The following is a 26,569-nucleotide window of genomic DNA, read 5'->3' on the forward strand; positions in this document are numbered from 1 at the left end:
GACGCGGGGCTCGAACTCACGGACCGCGAGATCGTGACCTGAGCTGAAGTCGGATGCTTAACTGACTGAGCCACCCAGGCACCCCAAAACAAATTTTTTTTTAACGTTTATTTTTGAGACAGAGAGAGACAGAGCATGAAGGGGGGGGGGGGTCAGAGAGAGAGGGAGACACAGAATCCGAAACAGGCTCCAGGCTCTGAGATGTCCGCTCAGAGCCCGACGTGGGGCTTGAACTCACAAACTATGAGATCATGACCTGAGCCAAAGTCGGACACTTAACCAACTGAACCACCCAGGTGACCCAAAAGTAAATGTCATTTAAACTAGAGTCCTGTGAATTTATGGAGTATTGTTTGGCCTAAAACCTTTTTGTCCTCCTCAGTGTTTGACTTTGTGATCAATTTTATTGGAGAGAACTGGGTCATTGCCCATGGAGTTTTCTCAGTTTTCTGCCTTTGGTCTCACACTTCCTCATCCTCTTTCCTATTTTTGTTGATAAAGGAAAAGCCCCACCTCTTTTTTTTCAAATTAATCAGTCCTCTTGATCTTTTTGTTTTTCCATGGGCCTCCTCTTCTTGCAGTCTTCTTTGTTTTGCATTTCCATTTCCAATCTCTCCCTCTCCTATGGCTTTTATCTTATCTCTTACCTACCGTCACTATACTTCCTGATAGAGTAGTAGAAAGCAGTGTTTCTCAAACTTTTATGTGCTTAAAAATCACCTAAGGATCTCAGAGCACCTGGTTGTCTCAATTGGTTAAGTGTCTTTGACTCTTGATATCTGCTCAGGTCATGATCTTGTGGTCAAGGGATTGAGCCCCCTGTCAGGCCCCACAGTAACATGGAGCCTGCTTGGGATTCTCTCTCTCTCTCTCTGTCTCTCTCTCTCCCTCCGTCTCCCTCCCTCTCTCTCTGCTCCCCCACCCCACTCACACATGTGCACACAGACACACACTCTCTCTCTCAAAATAAATAAACATAAAAAAAGAATCACCTAGGGATCCCATTTATTAAATGCAGATTCTGATATGTTGGTCTGGGGAAGAAGCTGAGATTCTGCGTTTCCAATGCTGATGCTGCTGATCCTCAGACTACATTTGGTTTAGGCCACTGGCTGTGCTTCTTCAATCACTGGGCATTCCTGCAGCCTAGTACTTCTGAATAGACACTGCTGACCTTGTCACTAAGCCAAACATTGCCAATCTTGGACTTCCTCAGTTTCACTTCTTTGGAACATCTTACCTTACCGACTGCTCCCTAATGGCTTTGTGATTCCACATTTTTGCAGGTTCCCTGATCCTGCATGAATCTCTCATTCTATAAGTAACAAACATTAAAATTTTTTTTTATGTTTATTTATTTTGAGAGAGAAAGCTTGAGCAGGGAAGGAGGGGCAAAGAGAGAGAATCCCAAGCAGGCTCCACACTCTCAGAACAGAGCCCCATGTGGGGCTCAATCTCACAAACTGGTGAGATAATGACCTGAGCCAAAATCAAGAGTTGATGACATTTGGGGCACCTGGGTGGCTCGTCAGTTAAGTGTCAGACTTTGGCTCAGGTCATGATCTCAGTTTGTGGGTTTGAGCCCCGTGTCGGGCTCTGTGCTGACAGCTCGGGAGCCTGGAGCCTGCTTCAGATTCTGTGTTTCCCTCTGTCTCTGTTCCTACCCCCATCACACTCTGTCTCTCTCTCACTCTCAAAAATAAATAAAACATTTAAAAAAATTAAAAAAAAAAAAAGAGTTGACGACATTTAACTGACTGAGCCACCCAGGTGTCCCATGCACTTCTGACCATAGAAATCCCTGATGTGTAAACAAGGTGTTTTCTAAAAGTTGCTTTTGAGACTGGAGAACACATCTCATAAAAAAACAGAGCTATACCCAGTGGACCGTTGCCTGAGTCAGCCTATGGAAAGAACCTATTTGAGAAAAAGCCCAAAGATAATATGTGCAGTGACAGTGCTATAAAACCTCTCCAAGTGCATCACCGTGTTTTCTGAGCATACAGTTTCCTTTGGGGAACAGGAGCAGATAAGTGTCCCTGTGGCAGACCTTCAGGAATCAGTTCACTTGCTTGCTTTTCTATAATCTACATTTATTCCTTTTAAACAGTATTTGTTTCCTCCCTGGAGCACAGCCGACTGTAAAATCATGGCTAGAAAAACAATTGTCTGTAACCCACTGTGATCTCCATTTATTTGCAGACCCTTTACAGAAAAAGAATAGATGCATTGATGAAAATAGTAAAACATCTGCTACACTGAGGAAGGAAGGGTCATCTGTACATGACAGGAAGAACCAGATTTTGTGGGAAACTATATTGAGCATTTTCATCATACGCTCTTTCCGTATCTAGGTAGTCTCATTCATGATGTCAGTTTAAGTGACCACATAACCAATATGCTGAAGTCACCCACGTTCTTCTGTCCATTGAGCTCTGGCCTTATGTATCCAATTGTCCACTTAATATTTTCTTTGGAACACTGCAAAGGCACCTCACACTCTACAAGACCAAAACTCATAATCTTCTCCCACTCTGCTGGATGTGACTCTTGAGTTCCCTATTTTCTGTTATGCAAGGCAGAAGCCAGAGAATCCCTCTTGTCCACTCCTTCTTCAATGCTCTGTATATCCAACTCACCACCCAAGTTCTGTACACTTGATTTCCCAAACAGCTCTCCAGAGTGTCTCCTCACTTCATTTCCACCCCAACTCTAAGTTTTTACCATCTCTCACTTCTTAAATAGTCTAGCCTCTTCCATCTATTCTCCATACTGTAGCTATGCTAATCTTTTCAAAATGCTAATCATTAATTACTTTACCCTTTGCTTAAACACCTTCAGTGATCCTGCATTGTTCTTAGGTTAGAGATAAAACTATAATGACCTGTGTGGCCCATCTACCCATCAGCCTCTTTTTGTAGTATACTGCACCTTCACACTCCCAGTTTACTATTCTCATCTTTGCCATGCTCTTACCTGCATTGGGGCCTTTGCACATGCTATTCTTTACTTGGTAATCCTTTCTGTTCTCTCAGGGTCCAGTTTAGCAATCCCTTCCTAAGGGAAGCCTTCACTGAGTCCCTGACTAAGGCAAATTCCCCTTTTGGAGGTTCTCAGAATCACATACTTTTTCTTTGTAGTATTTGCCACAGGTGCAATTTTACGTATGTTTTGGGGTAATTATGTGCTTAATGTTTCTCTTCCCTTCAATGAGGAGAGCTCTTCAAGGCCAGGGACTATATCTGTTTTTTGTTCATTGTTGTCTCCCCTATCGTCCAGCAAGCACTGCCAGATGGTGGGGGTTTTGAATGAATGGATAAGAAGAAATGAACAAATGAATGCAATGAATCAATGGATCTGAGGCTAGAAGGAGGACAGGAATTATAAAGGAGAAATTATATGGAACCACTTTGAAAAATTCGCTGATTAGAGGGGCCACAGACATAGAATGAGCAAAGACAGGATTTATTTTCTGTTCTATTTCTTCCTCTAGTCCTCTGTTTCCCTCACCTCCCCCTCTCCCCCCTCCCCCTCCTTGCCTCAAATCTCTGACCTGGATCAGCTTTGGACCAGGGAATAGGAGAAATGAGGGCAGGGTTAGAGGATCTTGGGAGGAGTCTTTGGCAGCTGTGGGTCTGTACAAGGTGTGAAGGAAGGGGAATGAAATCCCAAATAGCAGGAAGCTTCTTAACGGGTCCATATCCTGTGCCTCTACCTCTAATGTAGCTGTAGCTACTAGTGCCTCTGGTACCCTCAGTAGGCTAGAGCATGGGCATCATTTGGGAATGTCTATATTTGCTAGTGACCCAATTCTCTTTTCTTTTTTCCTTTTCTTATTCCTTCCACGGAGCCTCAGGATTTTTAGTTGCTCTGACAGTATTTTTTGTTGTTGTTACATGTGTTCCTTTTAATTTTTCTTAAATATCGTTCTCACTGCTCAAACCAAAAATCTTGATTGGAAGATTCAAAGTTATTTAACTCTCTAAGGAACCATTATTTTCCCTCCCGAACCCCCCACCCTTTTTCATGTATTTTCTGTAGGTGTATGTGAGGAAGCTATGGATGTCCTTATAAAAGCAGCTGCTCTAAGTTGCTAAAAACCTTGGGTAATTATAGGGTTTTGTTAGGAGTCTCTAATGATGTTCACTTCTTTTTCCCCATGGCACAAAGCTGTCTGCTGTTGAAGACTTTTAGGATGGATGTCAGCGACCTTCTGTATGGCACATTGAGCTTTCCCTCCCATGGCACAGGGTTTGATGTCAGCAGCTTTGGGGCAGCTTCAATCAGTGAGCATAAAGAATGGAAAAATAAAAGCAAAAAAAAAAAAAAAAAAAAAAAGGAGACACTGACCCCAATAATACATTTCAAGAAACAAGTTAATATTTTGTTGCTAAACTTCAACATGTCCTTTTACTAAGCCATTGGAAGATGATTTGAAATGGACCATAAGAGCACATTTCAAATGAATGCTAGGCAAGTCTATATTCCTCTTCCAAGAAGCTGTGCATTTAAAATTTTTAAATCACTTGTCTCCTTGCTAGAAATATAAGAACTTGAAATTTAATCCTTATTCCCTGAGTATCTTTTCTCTATGGGAGGAAAAAGCAACTTTTGGCATAGCCCAGCCTCAGGAACTTGCTGAATGGTTTACATTCCTTCCTCAGATGGTTGAATATTTTGTATTGTTCCTTTCTTCATTTATTCTGTAAACATGTAGTAGGTGCCTGTTATGTGCCAAGCACTCACTGGGCTGAACTCTAGGGAATTCTGAAGGCAATAAAAATTCCTTGCTCTTAAAGGCTCTCAGTGTAATGGGGATATGGTGGTATATGATAACAAAATTCTATAACCAAGTGTTCCTTACAATCATTCATTTTTAAATTAGATTTTTAAAAATTAAAGCAATGCAATCAAAACTGTTAAAAACAAAAAAAGACCATAGGGTTTATAACAAAAGTTAAAGAGTACTTGAGGGCTTACAACAAAATTTTAATTCTTTTAATTTCTACAGCTATCCCTACACACACTTACCTCCACATTTTACTAAATAACAGCTGCTGTTTATTGATTTTTAAATCTTAGATATTTATCTACTGAATTCCTACTGTGGAAGATGATGATATAATTCTCATAAGTACCACTCCACCCCCCTAATAAACTTCCCTTCCTTAATCCTGTCAATAGAGTTATAGTAAAATTGTTAATCTAGTTAGTATTTATTGACTATGTAATTAAGCTCACTTAAATATTGTTCAAAGCTAAATCACATAATGTACCATGATTGCTTTTTATTTTCCCTACAGTTAAAAAATTGGTTGATTATCTGCTTATTTTTCTGTGTATTTATCACCAATTCAGCCTGCTGTAAACTGGGCTGGTAGATGCTGTCCTAAGACTTCACTTCAGAGTCCCTTCATATCCATTCTGGGAATTTCTTTAGCCTTTCTCCTGTTTCCTAGATCCTATGTCTTCCCTTTTCCTAGTTTTCTGCCCTGGTTAGATGGAACTCATTTTTCAAGGGTTGCCTGAGAAACGGCATGTGGAATATACATTTTTTTGAGAGCATGCATGTTCAAAGATATTTTATACCTCATAACTGATTGAAAAATTGATGGAGTATACAATTCTAGATTTTGAATATTCTTATCTCAAAATTTTGGGAGATATTATTCTACTGTCTTCCACATAGAAAGTCTGATAATTATAATTCCATTTTGATTTTTTGTATTATCTTTTTTTTCCCCCCTCTGTCAAGATCTTTAGGAACTCCTTACTCCTGATGTCCTAAAAACTTTTAAGGTTGAACCTGGATATGGGTCAGTTTCCATCCACTGTGCTGGCATTGGGGAGACAGTTTCAATCTGGAAATTCGTGTCCTTTGGTTTTGAAAGTTTTTCTAACATTAAAAATTAACTTTATTGAGTTGTAACTTACATACGATATGCATCCATTTAAAAACCTAAATCATATACATCCATATGACAATCACTATAATCAAGACAGAATGTTTTCATTATTCCAAAAAATTCACTCATGGCCCTTTCCAGTCAACTTCCCCTTCCCATTCAGCAACTATTGATACATTTGGTACTATAGACATTTGTATATAGTTCCATATAAATGGAGTTTCATATAAATGGAGTTATATAGTATGTACTCTTTTTTGTCTACCTTATTTCTCTCAGTATAATGTTTTTTAATTTGCCCATGTGTGCATCAGTAGCTCATTCATTTTTATTGTTGGGTAATATTCTTCTGCATGGAATACAGTTTGCTTACCCCAAGTTCTGCAGGGATTTTGAATGGGATTGTGTTCAATGTATAGATTAATTTAGAAAGAAATGACACCTTAAGAATATAGAGTCTTCTAATTCATGAAAATGGTACCTATCTCCATTTATTTGGGTCTTCATTACTTTCTCCAAGTAGTATTTTGTAGTGTTTTATTGTACAGCCCTTACATGTATTTTCTTAAATTTATCCTTATGTATTTTATGTTTTTTGACATGATTTGTAGATGGCATCTTAAAAAATATCATTTTCCAGTTCATTGCTAGTATGTAAAAATTGATTTTTGCATATTGATCTTGTATCCTGGCATTGCTAAATTTATTTTATAAGTTCTAATAGCTTTTTATGGATTTTAAAATGATTAAAAATATTTTTTGTGTTTTATTTTAGAGAGAGCATGAACAGGGGAGGGGGCAGAGGTAGAAAGAGAGAGAACTTTTTGTTTTTTAATATTTTTTAATGTTTATTTTTGAGAGAGAGGGAGACAGAGTATGAGCAGGGGAGGGGCAGAGAGAGGGAGACACAGAATTGAAGCAGGCTTCAGGCTCTGAGCCGTCAGCACAGAGCCTGACTCAGAACTCAAACTCATGGACCATGAGATCATGACCTGAGCCAAAGTTGGACGCTTAACTGACTGAGCCACCCAGTTGCTCCAGAAAGAGAGAGAATATTAAGCCGGCACCATACTCAGTGTGGAGCCTGACACAGGACTAGATCTCATGATGATGAGATTATGACCTGAGCCAAAATCAAGAGTTGGATGCTTAATCAACTGAGCTACTCAGGCACACCAGATTTTTTATTTTATATGTATCCAAGTAAAGATATTTTTATTTCCTTCTTTCCAAACTGTTGCTTGTTTTATTTTCTAGCCTTATTGCACTGGCTAAGACTTCTCCTATAAACATCCTTGCTTTATTCCCAGTCTCGAGGAAGAAAGCATTTAGTCTCTCATCATTAACTGGTGTTTTCTATAGATTTTACATGAATGCCAATTATCATGTTAAATTCTTTTCTATTTATTGTTTGCTGAGAATTTTTTAAAAATCAAATGTGTGGGAGGAGGAGAGGAAAAAATGTTACAGAGAGGAAAGGAGGCAAACCATAAGAGACTCTTAAATACTGAAAATAAACTGAGGGTTGATGGGGGGTGGAGGGAGGGGAAAGTGGGTGATGGGCATCAAGGATGGCACCTGTTGGGATGAGCACTGGGTGTTGTATGGAAACCAGTATGACAATAAATTTCATATAAAAAAATAGAAATGTATGTTAAATTTTTAAAAATGCATTTGTGCCTCTGTTGAGATGATCATATTTCTTCTTTATTTTGTTTGGTGTGGTATGTTGATTTTTGAATGTCAAACCAATCTTTCATTCTTGGGATAAATCTCACTAGGTCATTATGGATTATCTATATATTATCTATAATCTATTATCTATAATGTGTGTTTAGTGTGTTTCTGTGTTCATGGGGGCTATTGTTTTTATGTATTTCATTCATTGTATTTTTCTTTTCTTGTAATATTGGAGGGGATAGGAAAATAATGTTAACCTGATAACATGAGTTGAGAAATATTTCCTGCTTATCTATTTTCTAAAGGAGATTGTGTAGGATTGGTTTTTTTTTAATTAAAATTTTTTTAATGTTTATTTATTTTTGAGAGGGGGAAGGGGCAGAGAGAAAGGGAGACAGAATCTGAAGCAGGCTCCACGCTGTCAGTGCAGAGCCCAATTTGGGGCTTGAACTTACGAACTGTGAGATCATGACCTGATTCGAAATCAAGAATTAGACACTTAACTGACCAAGCCACCCATGAGCCCCTAGATTGGTATAATTTGTTTCTTAAGTATATGATAGAATGCATCAAGGGGTCATCTGGGTTTGGAGTTTTCTTTGTGGAAATGTTTTTATTTATAAGTATTTAATAGATATGAACTATATAGAATTTCTATTTCTTCTAATTTTTATTTCAAGGAATTTACGTTTTACCTGAACTTTCAACTTTATTGGCATAAAGTTCTTTACAATATTCCTTTATTATACTTTTAGCTATAGTGATATCTTTTGCTGTTCTGATATTGTTAGTGTCTTCTCTCTTTGTTTTCATATCAGCCCACCTAGAATTGATTATTTTACTTATATTTTCAAAGAGTCAGCTTTTGGTTTCATTGATTTGTCTGTAGTCATTATATTTCTATCTCATTGACTTCTACTTTTACCTTTATTATGTCCTTTTTTTGAATTGAATTTCATTTAGTTTTCTTGCTTTTTGAGGTAGAAGTTAGATCATTTTCCCTCTTTTGTAATACAGGAATTCAAAGCTATAAATGTCCCTCTAAGCACTAGGCTACTGTAGCCCACAAATTTTCAAGTTTTTGTTTTCAAAATACTTTCTAATTTCCCTTCTGATTTTTTAATTTGTCCCAGAGGTTATTTAAAAGTGTGTTTCTGAATTTCCAAATATTTGGAGATTTTAAAGATATCTTTCCTTTATTCCTTTCTAATTTAATTCCATTGTGGTCAAATAACATACTCTATATAATTTCAGTTCCTTAAAGTTTATGGAGCTTGCTTTATGGCCCAGCATATGGATTATTTTGGTGAATATTCTAATTACTAGTGTTAGATGGAATGTTCTGTGAGAGTCAATTAGATTAATTCATGTTGGCTCTGTTGTTACAATTAAAAAAAATTTTTTTTTAATGTTTATTTTTGAGAGACAGAGAGACAGTGTGAGCTGGGGAGGGGCAGAGAAAGAGACACACCCAGAATCCGAAGCAGGCTTCAGGTTCCGAGCTGTCAGCACAGAGCCCGATGGGGGGCTCGAACTCACGACCGCGAGATCATGACCTGAGCCCAAGTTGGCCGCCTAACCAGCTGAGCCACCCAGGCGCCCCTCCAATCTTTTATATCCTGATTTACCATTTACCTGTTCATCAGCTACTTAGAGAAGAGTGTTGAAATCTCTGTTACAATTATGGATTTATCTATTTCCCTTCTGTCAATTTTTGCTTTCTGCATTTTGAAGCTCTGTTGTTAGGTGCATAAATATTGAGAATTGTTATTTTTTTTTTTAAGTTAATTTATTTATTTTGAGAGAGAGACAGAGAGAGAACATGAGTAGGGGAGGGGCAGAGAGGGGGGAGAGAGAGAGAACCCCAAGCAGGCTCTGCATTGTTAGCACAGAGTCCTACACAGACTCCAACTCACCAACCATGAGATCATGACTTGAGCAGAAACCAAGAGTTGGATGCTTAATCCACTGAGACACCCATGTGCCCCCAGATAGTTATGTTTTCTTAATGAATTGGCATTTTTTATCACCATAAATTTTCCTTATCTATCTCTGGTAATATTTCTTATCCTGAAGTTGTTTTTATCTTATATTAATATCGTCACTGCAGCTTTCTTATTTTATTATTTGTTTTTATTGTATATATTTCCCTATGGTTTTACTTTTAACCTTTATATATCTTCATATTTAAAGTATGTTTCTTATAGAGAGTACATGATTGGATTTTTAAAATCCAGTCTTACTATCTCTGCCTTTTAATTGGAAAATTCAGACTATTTACATTTACTACAATTACTGATATAACTGAATTTAAAACTACCATCTTTTATTTGTTTCATCTGTTCCCTTTTCCTTTATTCCTGCTCTCCCCTATTTTTGCATCTCATTTTCTGTCTATTACTGACTAGTTCCATACATCTTTTTAATTTTAGTGGTTACTTTAGGGTTTGGAACAGTCATCTTTAAAGCAGCACAGAATTTCTTCAAATAATGACATCACTTCATATATAACCTTAGTATATTGCCATTTCCACCCTCCCTCCCATTTGTGCTATTGTTATCGTACATTTTAGTTTTACATGTCATTAACCTCATGGTCTGTGGTTATTATTTTTGCTTTAAAAAAAAACTGATCATCTTTAAAAGGAATTAAAAAATGTGAAAAGTATTTACCCTGCACTTACCACTTTTAATATTTTTCTCATTTGTGTAGATAAAAGTTTCTGTTAACATTTTTCCTTTGCCTTGAAGAACTTTAATATATTTTTTTGTAGTGTAGATCTCCTGGGGACAAATTCTTTCAAGTTTAGTTTATCTGAAAACAGTATTTTGCTTTCATTTTTTGAAAGATAGTTTCATTGGATATATAACTAAGTTGATATTTTTTTTTTCTGTTAGCACTTCAGAGCTGTTCCATTGTCTTCTGGCTTGCAATGTTTTTGACAAAAAGTCTGTGATAATTCTCACCTTTCTCTATACAATGTGTCTTTTTTCTAGTTGCTCCAAAGATATTCTTATTATCATTGTTTCAGCAATTTTATTATGGTTGTACACCTTGGTGTAATTTTCTTGGTGGTTTTCTTGTTTGGGTTTTATTGAGCTTCTGTGGGTTTATGATTTTCATCAAATATGGGAATTTGGGGACAATTATATTTTTACATTTTTGTTGTTTGCTTTTAATTTATTTTTTAAGTTTATTTTTTTTTAATGTTTACTTACTTTTGAGAGAGAAAGTACAAGTGGGGGAGGGACACAGAGTGAGAGGGAGACACAGAATCCGAAGTAGGCTCCAGGTTCTGAGCTCTCAGTGCAGAGCCTGATGCGGGGCTCGAACTCACAAAATATGAGATCATGATCTGAGCTGAAGTCGGACATTTAACCGACTGAGCCTCCCAGGCTCCCCTATTTATTTATTTTGAGAGAGAAAGAGAAAGAGCAGAGGGGAGACAGGGAGAGAGGGAAAGAGAGAATCCTAAGCAGACTCTGCACTGTAAATGTAGAACCTGATGTGGGGCTCAAACTCATGAACTGTGAGATCATGACCTGAGCCAAAATCAGGCGTCAGACATTTAACTGACTGAGCCATCCAGGTGCCCCTGCTTTTTGTTTTTCAACAGCCTTATTGACACAATTCACATACCATACATTCACATATGTAAAATATACAATTAAGGGGTGCTTAATCATCGGCACAGAGTCTGCTTGGGATTCTCTGTCTGCCCCTCCCCTGTTTGTGTGCTCCCTGTCTCTCTATCTTTCCCTCTCTCTCAAAATAAATAAAGGGAAACTTAAAAAAATAAAGTATACAATTAAATGATTTTTAGTATATTCACAGAGTTGTATAATCATCAGTACAATCAATTTTAGAATATTTTTATTACCCCAAAAGAAACCCTGTACCTTTTAACATTGCTTCCTATATTTCCCCAACCTCTTAGCCCTAAGCAATCAATAATATAGCTATATCTGTCAATTTACCTATTCTGGACATTTCATAGAAATGGAATCTTACAATACATGGTCTTTTGTGACTGGTGTCTTTCACTTTGTGCAATGTTTTCAAAGTTTATACATGTTGTAGTATAAATCAGTATTCATTTCTTTTTATTGCCAAAAAATTTTCCATGTGATTACACGTACACATTCTTTTATCCATCCATTGGTTGATGGACATTTGAATTGCTTCTACTTTTCAGCTATTATGAATAATGTTGTGAACATTCATGTACAACTTTTTTTGTGGATGTATGTTTCCATTTCTCTTGGTGTATAGTGATTAGTGGAGTTTTGTGTCATATGGTAATGCTGTTTAACATTTTGAAGAACTGTTACATTTTACATTCTCCTCAGAAAGTATGAGTGTTCTAACTTCTCTACATTATTGCCAACACTGGTTATTATCTGTCTTTTTAATTATAGCTGTCTCATCAGGTGTGAAGTGGTATACAATTGTGGTTTTGATTTACATTTCCCTAATGACTAATGATTTTGAGTATCTTCTCATGTGCCTATTATCCACTTTGCATATCTTCTTTGTAGAATGTCTATTCAAGTCCTCTGCCCACTTATAAATTGGATTGTTTGTCTTTTTGTTACTGAGTTGCAAGAGTTTCTGTACACAAGTCTATTATCAGATATAGGACTTGCAAATATTTTTTTCCATTCTGTTGTCTTATCTTTATCACCTCCTTTTTTTTCTAATTTTTTAAATGTTTATTTATTTTTGAGAGATAGAGAGACAGAGCACGAGTGAGGGAGGGGCAGAAAGAGAGGGAGACACAGAATCCAAAGCAGGCTCCAGGCTCTGAGCTGTCAGCAAAGAGCCCAATGTGGGGCTTGAATTCACAAACCATGAGATCATGACTTGAGCCGAAGGTGGACACTTAACCGACCGAGCCACCCAGTCGCCCCTCTTTTCACTTTCTTAATGGTCTTCTTTGAAGCACAAAAATTTTTTATTTCATTTAATTAATTAATTAATTTTTTTACTTATACTTTTGGAGTCGTATCTAAGAAATTTTTGTTTAATAAAGGTCATAAATGCGGTGCCTGAGTGGTTCAGCTGAGTAAGCATCCAACTCCGGCTGGGGTTATGATCTCACAGTTCATGGGTTTGAGCCCCGCGTCGGGCTCTGTGCTGACAGCTCAGAGCCTGGAGCCTGTTTCAGATTCTGTGTCTCCCTCTCTCTCTGACCCTCCCCAGTTCATGTTCTGTCTCTCTCTGTCTCAAAAATAAATAAACGTTAAGAGAAAAAAAAATTAAAGAAAAAATCAATTAACATAAATGTGAAGGTTTATTTCTGGATTCCCAGTTTCACATTTGTGGCAATGCCACACTATCTTAGTTACTATAGATTTGTAGTAAATTTTGAAATAGGAAAGTGTGAATCCTTGAACTTTTTTTTTTTTTTTTTTCAAGAAGGTTTTGACTACTCTGAGTACCTTGAGGTCATTATTTCTTCAAAGATATTTTCTGGTTCTGTCTTAGTTTGGGCTGCTTGTCAAACTGGATGGCCTAAACAACAAGCATTGATTTCTCACAATTCTGGAGGCTGGGAAGTCCAAGATCAAAGTGTAGGGGTGCCTAGGTGGCTCAGTCCATTATGCGTCCGACTTTGGCTAAGCTCATGATCTCACAGTTCCTGAGTTCAGGCCCTGCATGGGGCTTTGCGCTGACAGCTCAGAGCCTGGAGTCAGCTTTGGTTTCTATGTCTCCCTCTCTCTCTGCCCCACCCCCACTTGCACCATCTCTCTCTCTCAAAAAATGAGTAAACGTTAAAAATTTTTTTTTCAAAGTGTTGGCAGATACTGTGATTTGGTGAGAGCATTCTCCCTAGTTTTTTAGATGCCTGTCTTCTCACTGTGTGCTCACATGGCTAAGAGAGAAAGCCCTACTGTCTTTTCTCTTCTTGTAACAACTCTAATCTCATTCATGATGACTCTAGCCTCGAGACCTAATTATTTCCCAAAGACCTCACCTTCAAATACCATCACAGTGGGGATTAGGATTCAATTTATGAGTTTTTTTTTAATTTTTTTTTTAACATTTATTTATTTTTGAGACAGAGAGAGACAGAGCATGAACGGGGGAGGGTCAGGGAGAGAGGGAGACACAGAAGCTGAAACAGGCTCCAGGCTCTGAGCGGTCAGCAGAGAGCCCGATGCGGGGCTTGAACTCACGGACCGGACCGTGAGATCATGACCTGAGCTGAAGTCGGAGGCTTAACCGACTGAGCCACCCAGGCGCCCCTCAATTTATGAGTTTTGAAGAGACATAATCATTTAGTCCCCTATTCCTAGGACTCCATTTTCATACATGTTTGAGTGCTTGTGTCTCACAAGCCATTGAGGCTCTGCTCATCTTTTAGTGTTTTTACTTTCTGTACCTTAGTTTCAGTAGTTCTAATGTGATACCTTTAAGTTCACTGATAATTTCTTCTATAATATCTAATACACTTTTAATCCCATCCAATTAATTTTTCATTTTAGATACATATTTCAGTTCCAAAGTTATTTTTTTCTTTGCATCTTCCATTTCCCTTCTGTTTATGTTCATGCTTCCTTTAAATTCTAGAGCATATTTATAATAGCTTTTTAGAAGTCCTGTCTTCTAATTCCATCCTCCATGTCATTTCTAGATGTTTTTTCTTGAGTGGCTTTTCTCCAGTTATGATTTAATTTTCATAGGGCTTGTTTGCTATTTCCCTCCCTGCACTGTGGTCTGGAAAGTGCCTTCAGGCAGAAAGCTGGGATAATTATAGAGCTCACCTTGTTTGTTTTCATTCTCTTAGAGTCCACAGTCCTGTGTCGCTTATAGTTCAGTGTCTGAAGAAGTTGTTTCACACATTTTGTTTGGCTTTCTGTGTGTATGTGTGTGTGTATGTGTGCGTGTGTACGCATGCGTGTATGTGTACGTGATACTGATTCTTGTTTTGGTTAATACATCATGGCCCATTATGTTATTTAAAAGAATTTTTTTAAGTTTTTATTTATTTATTTTGAGAGATAGAGATAGAGCGAGCATGAGTAGGGTAGTGGCAGGAGAGAGGGAGTGAGAACTCCAGCATGTGGGGCTTGAACTCACGAACCGTGAGATCATGATCTGAGCTGAGATCAATAGTCCAACGTTTAACTGACTAAACCACCCATGCAGCCCTATGTCATTTTTAAATACAATTTTATTTCCCCTTTTTTTTTTCTTATTTTCTGATTCTTATGCTTTTACTAGTCACATGTTGGATCTCCTGAATTTAATTCTCTACATTTCTTTTTTACTTGCTTATTTTCCATTCTTTCTCTTTGTTCTTTCTTGGAGAATATTTAATTTAATATTTAATTTCTTCTATCCTTATTCTAAATTTTGAAGTCCTCTCATTCATTTAATGTTCCTTTTTAAAAAAAAATCCTGTTTTGGTTTCAAGGTTATAGAATCCTTTTTTATTTCTCTTAAATTAATTATAGTGGGATTTTTTTTTTTGTTTCCATATTATCAGTTTCTCCAAAAATGTTTGTTTCTGTCTTTCTCTTTGATTTTACTTTTTATTTTTTTTTAAGTTTATTTATTTATTTTGAGAGAGAGAGAGTGCATGTGTGAGCAGGGGTAGGGAGAGAGAGAGAATCCCAAGTAGGCTCTGTGTCATCAGTGCAGAGTCTGACATGGGGCTCGAACTCGTGAACCATGAGATCATGACCTGAGCCAAAATCAAGAGTTGGGCGCTTAACAGAATGAGCCAGCCAGGTGTCCCTCTCTTAGATTTTAGAAGCTATTTTCAGATTAGTGATGCTTAGCTACTTTTTCATTCACGAAAACAAATGCGACAGGCTTGTTGACTAATTAATTGGTCTCACTGTAGGACAATTAGGCATGCTTAGGTCATGATCTCACGGTTTGTGGGTTTAAGCCCCGCATCGGGCTCTGTGCTGATAGCTCAAAGCCTGGAGCCTGCTTCAGATTCTGTGTCTCCTTCTCTCTGCCCCTCACCCCCATGCATGCTCTGTTTCTCTCTGTCTTTCATAAATGAATGAATGAATGAATGAATGAATGAATGAATGAATAAATAAACCTCCAATCCAGTCACTCCTTTTCATCTCCAAGCAACCATTTTTTTTAACCTCTGTAGTAGTCTCCCAGATGATCTCTTTGCTGTTATTCTTGCAACCTATTCTGCACATAGCTGATAGAGAAGTCTTTAAAATATAATCCTTTCAGTGACTTTCTAATGCACTTAGAATAAAGTCAAACTTGGGGCGCCTGGGTGGCGCAGTCGGTTAAGCGTCCGACTTCAGCCAGGTCACGATCTCGCGGTCCGTGAGTTCGAGCCCCGCGTCAGGCTCTGGGCTGATGGCTCGGAGCCTGGAGCCTGTTTCCGATTCTGTGTCTCCCTCTCTCTCTGCCCCTCCCCCGTTCATGCTCTGTCTCTCTCTGTCCCAAAAATAAATAATAAAAAAAAAAAAAAAAAAAAAAGAATAAAGTCAAACTTATGATCATGGCCTAAAAGATCTTTATGATCTCTCCCCTATCATAATCTTATGTTATACTGTTGCTTCTTCATTCATTCAACCAATTACCTATTGAGCACTCACAATGTGTTAGAGACTGAGCTAGGCACTGGGGTCCCTATCATAGTAAATTGGCCTCTTTTTTGTTCCTAGAATACTCAGAATCTTTACACTTGCTGTTCTCGATGCTTGGCATGTTCTTTCCTTAGCTCTTTGCATAGATTGTTTCTTTATCATTCTTCAGATCTCAGCATAAATGTCATTTCCTCAGAGGCTTTTTTTAATAACCTGATTTAAAATATCCACTGACCCCTTTTCCATTATGTCATCCTATTTAATTCCTTCATAGCCCTTTTCACAATCTTCTCTGCTTATTTATTTTATGACTGTTCCCTCCTCTGTGTCATTTTAATGTAAGCTCTTTGAGGGTAGAGAGACCCTGTCTCTCTTGATCATGGTATCCTCAGTGCCTAGAACATGTTTTTGAAGTCCAAGGGCAGTGCCTGGCACATATGATACCATAAATATTTTTAATAGACTAGCTTGATGGGAACAGGTTCAGGAAACACTACACAGGGGAGGTAACATTGAGTTCAAAATAAAAAAAAAAAAGGGTTTGGTTATTTAGACATTTATCATTGGAATGAATAATTAATAGTAATGAAAGTGTTTATTTTGGTTACACATTTATCCTGGTTATACATTATTAATGTTGCCTAAGAATAATTATTGTAGGTGAAATAGCTAGGTCTTAATGTCATTTAGAAAAACTTCCTTTGGGATCATTTGGAGGCAAGAAGTTTTGTCCCGTTATCAAACTTTCATTTTTCTGTTCAGAGTTAAAAGCATAATAGAATAATTTGTTTTATTTAAAAGATTTTTTTAACATTTATTCATTTTTTAAGAAACAGAGACAGAGCACAAGTAGGGGAGGGCAGAGACAGAGGGAGACACAGAATCTGAAGCAGGCTCCAGGCTCTGAGCTGTGAGCACAGAGCCCGATGCGGGGCTCAAACCCATGAACTGTGAGATCATGACCTGAGCCGAAGTTGGACGCTTAACCAACTGAGCCACCCAGGTGCCCCCCCGCCCCCCTGCCCAAAAAAAATTTTTTTTAAGTAAGCTCCATGCCCAGCGTGGAGCCCAACATGGGGCTTGAACTCACAACCCTGAGAGCAAGACCCAAGCTGAGGTCAAGAGTTGGATGCTTAACCAGCTGAGCTGCCCAGGCACCCCTAAAACTTAAAGTATTTTTGAATGCAGAATTTATCCCATGAACTTCTTACATCCTTCATGTTGTAAGTTGAAACAATTAATTGATTCATGCTTCCTTATTGGTCTTTATATTTTAAACATCCATCCTGATCAGTGGCATTTTGGGTGTTTTTGAGGAATTCATTAGTAGTATAATACATATAATATTTATTTTTGTAATTATCTACTGCTTATAGTAGTTATGGGATGAGCTAGGTAATAGGTATGAATTTGGAAACAAGGTCAGAGAAAAAAATTTTTTTAAGTTTATTTATTTATTTTAAGAGAGGGAGAGAGAGCGCAAGCAGGGGAAGGGCAGAGAGATAGGGAGAGAGAGAATCCCACACAGGCTCTGCACTGTCAGTGCAATGCCAAGCGTCAGGCTCAAACTCATGAACTATGAGATCATGACCTGAGCTGAAATCAAGAGCCAGATGCCTAACAGACTGAGCCACCCAGGCACCCCAGGGAATACTTTTTTAAGGTCAGTGGATAGCTGTCTGGAAGTAGTTTTGAAAACAAGAGCGCTGTTATGGGAGAAAGAAGCTGTTCGTTCCTCTGGTGGCTCCATGTAAAGAAATTATAAATGTTTTTTTTTTAAATAATTTTTTTAACGTTTATTTATTATGGAGAGACAGAGAGACACAGAGCGTGAGCAGGGAGGGGTAGAGAGAGGGGGAGATACAGAATACGAAGTAGGCTCCAGTCTCTGAGCTGTCAGTAGAGAGCCTGCCGCGGGGCTTGAAGTCACAAACTGCGAGATCATGACCTGAGCCAAAGTCAGTCGCTTAACCAACTGAGCCACCCAGGCGTCCCTCCATGTAAAGAAATTATACCACAAGCCATCCCACTGCCAAATCAGAAACTGTGAGGTTATGACAGGGCTCAGCTTACAGACGACTGTTTCCAGGAAGCCTTCCCTAGCCCCAGGCTGAGTTAGTGCCACCACAATACTTGCGAAAACAGAATCACATCATTTTTTCATTACTTGTTGACTGTAGGTTTTTTGAGCCCCTGGACTATAATCTTCCTTCTTCTGATTTACACAGAATAGTACAGTGCCTGAGAGACCTGTAGGTGCTCAGTGCGTATTTGAATGAATAAATAACTGAATGAATATGGGATGATATGACATACTATGACATGAATATAGTTAGTGCAAATTAGAATAAGTTCAAGATCCAGGTACTTTCCCAAGGAGCAGCAGCCTGGAGAGAGTTCAGATCTAATCCCAGTTACTAGAAATTCATTCATTGGGAGATCACTGTTAAGTGGCAAGAAATCTAGTCTCTAGAGGGAAACATTTGCTGGCAAAATATTACAGAGAGGAAAAGCACATACTTTCTTCTCAGAGAAACTTCTTTCTGTTGGTGAGGGGTGGAGGCACTGGGGTATGGAAGAGAAAACCAGGTAAGAGGGCAGAATTATGCAAATAAATATATTAAGAAGTAGAGATTCATAACCTAGTTTTAGAGTAAATCTAGAATAGTTTTTAAAGTAATAAATTTTATAGATATTTAAAATTTTTTTAAATCACAATTTCATGTAAATATTTTTAAACTAATTTTTCTTTACACTACCTTCACATGCAGAAGTTGGTTGTCAACTGCTATGAGCTGATTAAGATTCTCCAGTATTTCTAAGTCTCTTATGTCATCAATATTATTATTGCTGATATTCAATATAGAGAGGGATTTCTGTAAGAAAAATAAATTAGCATTAGTAAACAGTCTAATTAAATACTATATATAGGAACCAGAAATCTTAATCTGTGAAAAATTTAAGATTTATCAGTTCAGGCTGTTTTGCTCTTTAGGTAAGAAAATTAAAATCCATGGAGATTTTGTTTCTATGCCATATGTTTTTTCAGACATAACTTTGGGACTTCAATAATTGTGATATGACTTACTATTTTTGTCTAAAGTTCTTTCATAAGTCTCATTTTCCCTTTCCAGAATATAAAAGAGATTTATAGAAGAAAGAAGCCAGGAATCAATAAAGAAAAAAGATGCCCAGCAAACAAATGTTAACACAGTGTAGAAAAATGCTTATTTCAGTTTAAGCAAATTATCATTTTCTATTAAATATCACTAAGATTTGTACTTATGTAGGAAGAAACAGTTTTTGTCTGTTTTTTAAAATAGGAAACATAGGTAAGAATAAAAGAATATCTGGTTTTTATTTTTATCTCTCTCTCTATAGTTTCCTCTTGATAATCCACATGTTCAGAGGTACTTAAAATAATAATTAGCTAATTAACAAGAGGGATCAACATTGGCTGTTAGTGAGGACATAAATATACAATAGAGCAGCATTAAACCAAAGCCATCTTAAAATCTATGATGGCCCAGTAATCTCTACCAAGATTGAGTCTACCCACCAAGGCATCTATATAGCCAACTTTTAGATAATATACTTCTTGATACTTTTTAAGACTTTAAATACAGCTTAAAAGGATTATGCCTTATATTTAGAATTTTGGAATCTGCTTGAATCTTTGCAAAACTTGAGCAAACAAAAATGTTTTTAGTGGCATTTCATAATAAATGGCATTTCATAAAAAAGCCACCTCTGGCTTCTCAACTAATTGTGACACCTCCGCAATGTATCTGGGTGTCAGGTCACAGCTGGAGCATCAAATCTGGTACTCCCAGATCTACCTGCTTCTGATGAGGCAGAGCCACATGTAAGGCAGCCTACAATGAAATCAGAATCCAGCGAGAAGACAATTTATCATCATTATTCTCTAGGTTGTTTAAAATTTGCCAAATAATTGTCCATTACTTTCCTTAAACTTTTTCCTAAAATTTTGAATCATGATAATCACCAAGGTTGAAATTATGAATGAATTGACATCTGGATTAGAACTTGATAATTTACGTAACTTTTTTATATCCTTCTTTTGATACTTTTAGTACCCTAGAGGCAGGCGTTATTATCCCAACTTTATAGCTGCTGAGTCTCTGAGAAATTATGTGAGAAAAGTTAGTTTTAGCCTTCAAATAAATTAACTGGCCATATAAACATACACAGTATGTATAATGTCCAAATATACCTTTGCCACCTTCCTGTTCCATTATAACTGTTAATCACTATATTCTTTGTCAGAATATTCAAATGTGGCCTTACTCCCAGAGAGTGAAGAGTTCTTGGATCAAACAGAAGCTTTTCTCCAAGGGGAAGCCTCTGACTCTCAACATGAAGCTCTCTTAGTCCTTCTAATCCTTCTAAACCTTCTATGACAGCAATATAATTGCTTCCCAAATACCTGCAAAATATAAAACAGCTTTATTTTTATTTATTTATTTATTTATTTATTTGAGAGTGAGAGAGAGAGAGAGAGAGAGCGAGCATGTGAGCAGGGGAGAGTGCAAAGGGAGAGAGAGAGAATCTCAAGCAGGCTACATGCTCAACACGGAGCCTGATGAGGGGCCTGATGTGGGGCCCAATGCAAGGCTTGATCCCATGACCCTGGGACCATGACCTGAGCCAAAATCAAGAGTCAGATGCTCAACTGCTCAACTGACTGAGCCACCAAGGCATCCCAATATAAAACAATTTTAAATAGACATTCTGAGAACATCATGATCTGTAAACATAATGAAAACATAGTAACAATCACTGAGCTGTGTGAAAATTATACAAAGAATGCAGAAATATGTGGAATTTTCTCTTTACAATGAGCCAAAGAAAGGTTTATTTATATGATTCTTACACTTAATTTAATCTAAGAAATTATTTTTTTTTAAGTGAGAGAATTGGAATGGTCCTTATTAAATGATCTACCAGTACTCCTTTTATATGTTAGAGCACAGAAAAATCATGTGGGTAGTAGGTTTAAAAATGAAGGTTTTTAGGGGCGCCTGGGTGGCTCAGTTGGTTAAGCATCCAACTCTTGATTTTAGCTCAGGTCATGATCTCATGGTTCATGAGTTTGAGCCCCACGTCCGGCTGTGTGCTGATAGTGCAGAGCCTGCTTGGGATTCTTTCTCTCCCTCTCTCTCTGCTCCTTCCCTGCTCGTTCATTCTTGCTCTCTCAAAATAAATAAATAACCTTTTTTTAAAACAAAATTAAGATTTTTGGGCCTAACCCCAGAGATTCTCATTTGGCTATCTAGGTCAGAACCCAGAAATCTGCATTTTTTAAAGTGTTTATTCATTTTTGAGAGGAGACAGAGAAAGAGAGAGTATGAGCAGGGGAGGGGCAGTGAGGGGGGACAGAGGATCTGAAGCAGGCTCTGCACTGACAGCAGTCAGCCTGATGTGAGGATCGAACTCAGGAACCATTGCGAGATCATGACCTGAGCTGAAGTTGGACGCTCAACAGACTGAGCCACCTAGGCACCCTGCCATCTGTGTTTTCAATAAGCATTTCCCTTATCTTCTTCCCATTTTGAGGTTCTTGGCCCACTTTTTGAGAAGGACTGATAGTTCTTCCAGTCTGGGAAAATAAATCTACCAGCCTTCATTGAATTAAAATCATTATAGGCAGTAAATGCCTTTTTACACTCAAATCTAAATCAACGTTATCAACTCTCTGACCCTGCCCTTTGAGATGTGTGATTCTTAAAGACACAGAGCTCATTTGGTTTCCATGGAAAATCAAAAATCAAAATCAAAAAGTTTCCATGGAAACTTTTTTCCCCAGTTGAGCCTTTAAGGATGCTTTAGGTATCCTTATAAGTGGTTAAGACACCTTACTCTCCTGCAAAAGAAAAGTATGTCAGGCTTAATGAAACAAATTGCCAAGTATAACGCGTGTAACACTTTATTTTGCACTAATAATAGTACAAGAGAATAAAAATTGAGGCCTATTCCACAAAAGTGCAGATAATGGAAAGGTCTGCATGCAAAAATATTACTGTAATGATGACAAACAATTATGTTACTTAAAAATAAAAGCACTAGGGGTACCTAGGTGGCTCAGTTGATTAAACCTCCAACTTGATTTCAGCTCAGGCCATGATCTCACAGTTGGTGAGATCAAGCCCCATGCTATCAGCATGGATACTGCTTGGCATTCTTCCTCTCTCTCTGCCCCTCCCAGCTCACGCGCGCGCGCGTGCATGCGCGCGCGCGCACACACACACACACACACACACACACACACACACACACACACACGAACTCTCTCTCGAAAACAAACATTAAAAAAAAAGCACTTACAGTTTTTCCAGTTTCTTTAATGACCTGAGGTTCTCTATACATGAAATACAATTGTTTTGTAGGTACAGGTGGGTCAGATTTGTAGCATAATTCAAGTTAGTGATTTCACTAATACGGTTATCATACAAGTATAAAACACTAAGACTTTTGCAAGGAGAGAGGTCTCCCTAAAAGGAAAACAAAAACAGGTTATACTTAATTTCTCCTGAAAACTTAGAAGTTTGTTTTTAAGAAAGTTTTCCACTTTCTGTACATTTCCTTAAGTTTAATATAATAGTGTATCTCTGTTCTTATTAGCACAGTAAAAACAAGACTAGAATGATTATAAAATTAGTTCTAGGTTTTAGTATCCTGTAACTATATCAGTAAAATTGTATTTGTTAAGAAGGATTTTCCTAGGGCAAGCAGTGTTTCTTGGAAGCAATTAGGTTTCTCTGGAAGTTGAAACATTTAACAAATTAATGCTTCAACATTGTAGAATAGAGATTAATCATTCTGTGGAATTAGAAGGAAGCTGTTATTTATAATACTGAAAATGGGAAGTCATTGGATATTCAAAAATAATAGATGAATAAATTATAGTACTATTGAAGGGAATACTGTTTAACCATTAAATATTGTTTAGTTTCCTTAGTAATATTTTATAGATCTCAAAATGAAAACAGTGCATTCAATATGACCCACTATTGTAAAATTATATGAATACATGCCTAGAAAAAAGACTGGAAGGACATCACCTACGTGTTAATAGTGGTTTTCTCTGCATGACAGGATTATAAGTTTCTTTTTTTATATATGTATTTATATTAGTGAACATCAGTTACTTTTGAGATAAGAAAATAATTAAAGGTATTTTTAAAAGTCTGCCATTCTTATTGTGGGTGGTAGAGTCAGCCTAGAGTAAGTAGGCAAGAGCTAGAGTGAAGTTACACTCAAAAATACCTCAGCTTGGGATGCCTGGCTGGCACAGTCAGTGGAACACGCAACTCTTGATCTTGGGGATGTAAATTCAAGCCCCATGTTGGATACAGAGATTATTTAAGAAAAAAAAAAAAACCTGAAAAAATCTCAGCTTTTATTAACAAGTTCTTTTAAAATATAACACCATCTTGGGGACTTATAAACTTAAGTTTATAAGTTATTCTTATCTTGGTGTGAATTATATATAATTGACCCTTATACAACATGGATTTGAACTGCATGGGTCCACTTACACATGGATTTTTTTTTCTGATAAATACTATATAGTACTGTAATATATTTTCTTATTTTCTTAATAATGTTTTCTTTTCTCTAGCTTTATTTTAAGAATACAGTATATAATACACGTAACGTACAAAATATGTTAATTGACTTTATGTTATCAGTAAGATTTCTGGTCAACAGTAGGCCATTAGTAGTTAAGTTTTTTGGGAATTAAAACTTATATGAGGGCTTCTGATTGTGTTGGGTGACAGGGTATTGAGGAGTGTGGGGGTGTTGGTATCTCTAACCCCCATATTTTTCTAGGGTCAGCTGTACCTAGTTTGCTTTCCTCTTAACAAGGGTCATCTACACCAAAGGAGCACTGATTGTGACAGGACAAAAGAACAGCAGAGGCTGTCTGCAGAGGGCAAGTGGTATAATGATGTAGAGAGTTTTCTGGGCAATTGGATTCATGGGGAGAAGAATCACTAAGAAACTGGAAAGAAATACAGAATAGGAACTTGGTAGAGTCTGCAAAAAAAAAAAAGTCTTAATTGACACTTGTGCCTGGGGCTTTGTTATTTTTTTCATTCACTTGAAAAACATTTATTAAGCACTTAATATGGGTTAGGCACTGTGTTGGATGGGGGATTTAGAGTGATATGAACAAAATAGACATCATCTCGGCCTTTATGTACCTTATGTTTCTGAGAAAATTTCTCTCATGTAGTCTTTAGCATTTTATTGTAGACAATAGACATCAATACAAATGGCCTACAAGAGTTATTGCTCCCTTGAAAGTTACCCACATTAAGGCCAACTTAACACAGAGAAAATACAGTGTCAGAATATATCCAAGTAAACAGTCTTGTCTGATATAAATGGCAGTATAACCTACATTTATATAATCAGTTAAATTATGTGTGAAAAAGATTTCACTGTTAAAGTTTTAAAATATGGTATTCATATAGTTCATTCTTACTACTTGATATGTTAAAAAACTCATATTCCAAGCAGCTGGAATTATACAAAAGCGTTATCTTTGAAATTGTTTTCCAACATAACACTTTCAATTCTAGTTTGCTACATAGAGTATTTCAGGGATAGATACATATATTTAGCACATAGATTTAACAATCACAATGATATATTTTGTAGAGATTTAGTTTTAATAATTTTAATATCATAAGCATGAAATTAAAATAAAAATACAATATACAGCTGACTAATCAAAATACAGTTAACGAGTATGATCAAAATATAGTTAATAAGGAGGTATTTTCTGACACCAATTTCTAAACTTTACATTGTTAATTATGTAAAAATAGGAAATTTAGAATTCTTACAATTGTATCTATATTTTTGTCTGAAAAATTTAGATGAGTTATTTTCTTCAGGTATCGTGAAGTGGTTTCTTCTTTTCGGGGTTTAAGATTGTTACTTTTGGCAATTAGATCCAAGGTTAGTCGAACCATGATTTCTCTATAAGTCAAACTCCCAGCAGTAGCTCTGTTCTGATACCATGTCAGGAAGCAGGTTTAACTATTGTTTTATGCTCAACTTTCTATAAAAAAAAAAAAAAAGCATTATGTACCTGGCAATTTAGGAAAAATTATTTTGACTTGCTCTTTAATTTTCTTATGTAAAACTATTTGATAAACTACTTCAGAGACATTTTAAAAGGCATTTTCTAAGTTTATAGACTTAATTCTTCTTATAAACAGCTTAAAAAACCAAAATTAATTAAGTATACAACGTTCATTCATTTCTATTTTTAATATTTTCCTCTCCCTAGTATTGAGTTGTTACTGTGGGCATCTTTTAAAGGATTTTTTTTTTCCCTCTCAAGGAGTATCATCTGATGTTTTCACATGAAGGCCCAGAGGTTGGTCTCTACTCAAGCTAGTGGCAGTTGAGAATGAGACCAGAATGGTCTTCTTTTCCTTTTTCCATAGAACCCATGGTGATCATATTTTCTAAACCCTCAAATCAGAACACATGATGTAAAAAACCTTGAGTATGCACATAGGACAGTGGGGCAAAATACTTGAAAATGGAGTTGGCCTTGAAATTGGTATAGCTGCAATCCACAAAGAGGCAACACAATGCAGTGTTTTTCAATCCAGACTGCCTGGGTTCACATTTGGTCCCATTGCTTACTGGTCAGGCAATCTTGGGCATGTTGCATCAGTTTCTTCCCCCCCCCCCCTCCCCAGTGTCCCCCATTCACAATACAGACCAGGAAAAGGGCCTGGGCTGAGATGTTTATGGATGGGTTTCCTCTGCCTCCTCTTTCTATACAGTGTAAGAACACAGCCTCATACGCACCAGGAGGCTACGTTACGTCTGTTTCTTATAAAATTAGGATAATAGTAGTACCTACTTCCTAGGGATATTGTGAAGATTACATGAGATAAAAATGTATAGAATATTCTGCACAGTGCCTGGTACATAGGTCAACAAATGTTTGCTATCACCATTATTGTTTCACTGTTTTGTTCACAGATAAGGTGAACACTATTTACTTCACTGTTTCACCTGGAATATATTAGGGCTGTTAAATAAGGGGAACATACTATCAAATAATTAATTAATTAATTATTGATTTATGTGAGAGATCCATATGTGGTCCATAAGTTTGAAGTAACCCATTTTTTTCCAACCATCACAAAACTGTGATAAATAACCACAGTTTTGTAAAATTTATTGTCTTTTTAAAATATAGTTTAAAACTGAGCATTCTTTTTCTAATATATCTGGAATTTTACCAGCCAAACACCTCAGTTTGTGTAGTATTCTGGACATGAAATCAATGCTTAGGAGGAAAGTGAATTCAGTAGAAGATAAATTCAGTTTGCATTATCACATATTGACATATA

The 26,569-nt window shown here is 37.0% G+C and overlaps 1 protein-coding gene and 1 non-coding gene across 5 annotated transcripts in view; both read right to left on the bottom strand.

Moving 5' to 3' along the window:
* The window catches only part of PPP1R42 (protein phosphatase 1 regulatory subunit 42), a 52,631-nt gene that overhangs the window by 21,249 nt on the left and 4,813 nt on the right, over positions 1-26,569 (bottom strand). For all 4 annotated transcript variants that reach the window (XR_008419910.1, XM_019453214.2, XM_019453215.2 and 1 more), the window contains exons 2-5: positions 25,037-25,254; positions 22,506-22,672; positions 20,469-20,607; positions 18,920-19,036 (exon numbers count right to left, since the gene is read on the bottom strand). Coding sequence is in view for 3 of the 4 variants with exons in the window: in XM_019453214.2 (XP_019308759.1) it covers positions 18,920-19,036; positions 20,469-20,607; positions 22,506-22,672; positions 25,037-25,165 (552 nt within the window). In the remaining variant the exon portion in view is untranslated. The remainder of the gene's footprint in view (positions 1-18,919; positions 19,037-20,468; positions 20,608-22,505; positions 22,673-25,036; positions 25,255-26,569) is intronic.
* Positions 25,904-26,027, bottom strand: LOC128775373 (small nucleolar RNA SNORA51). Its single transcript, XR_008420103.1, has one exon. It is a non-coding gene; the product is annotated as a small nucleolar RNA SNORA51 (small nucleolar RNA).

Source organism: Panthera pardus, unplaced genomic scaffold (assembly GCF_024362965.1).
Source record: "Panthera pardus isolate Hobbes unplaced genomic scaffold, ASM2436296v1 HiC_scaffold_7, whole genome shotgun sequence".
NCBI lineage: Eukaryota > Metazoa > Chordata > Mammalia > Carnivora > Felidae > Panthera > Panthera pardus.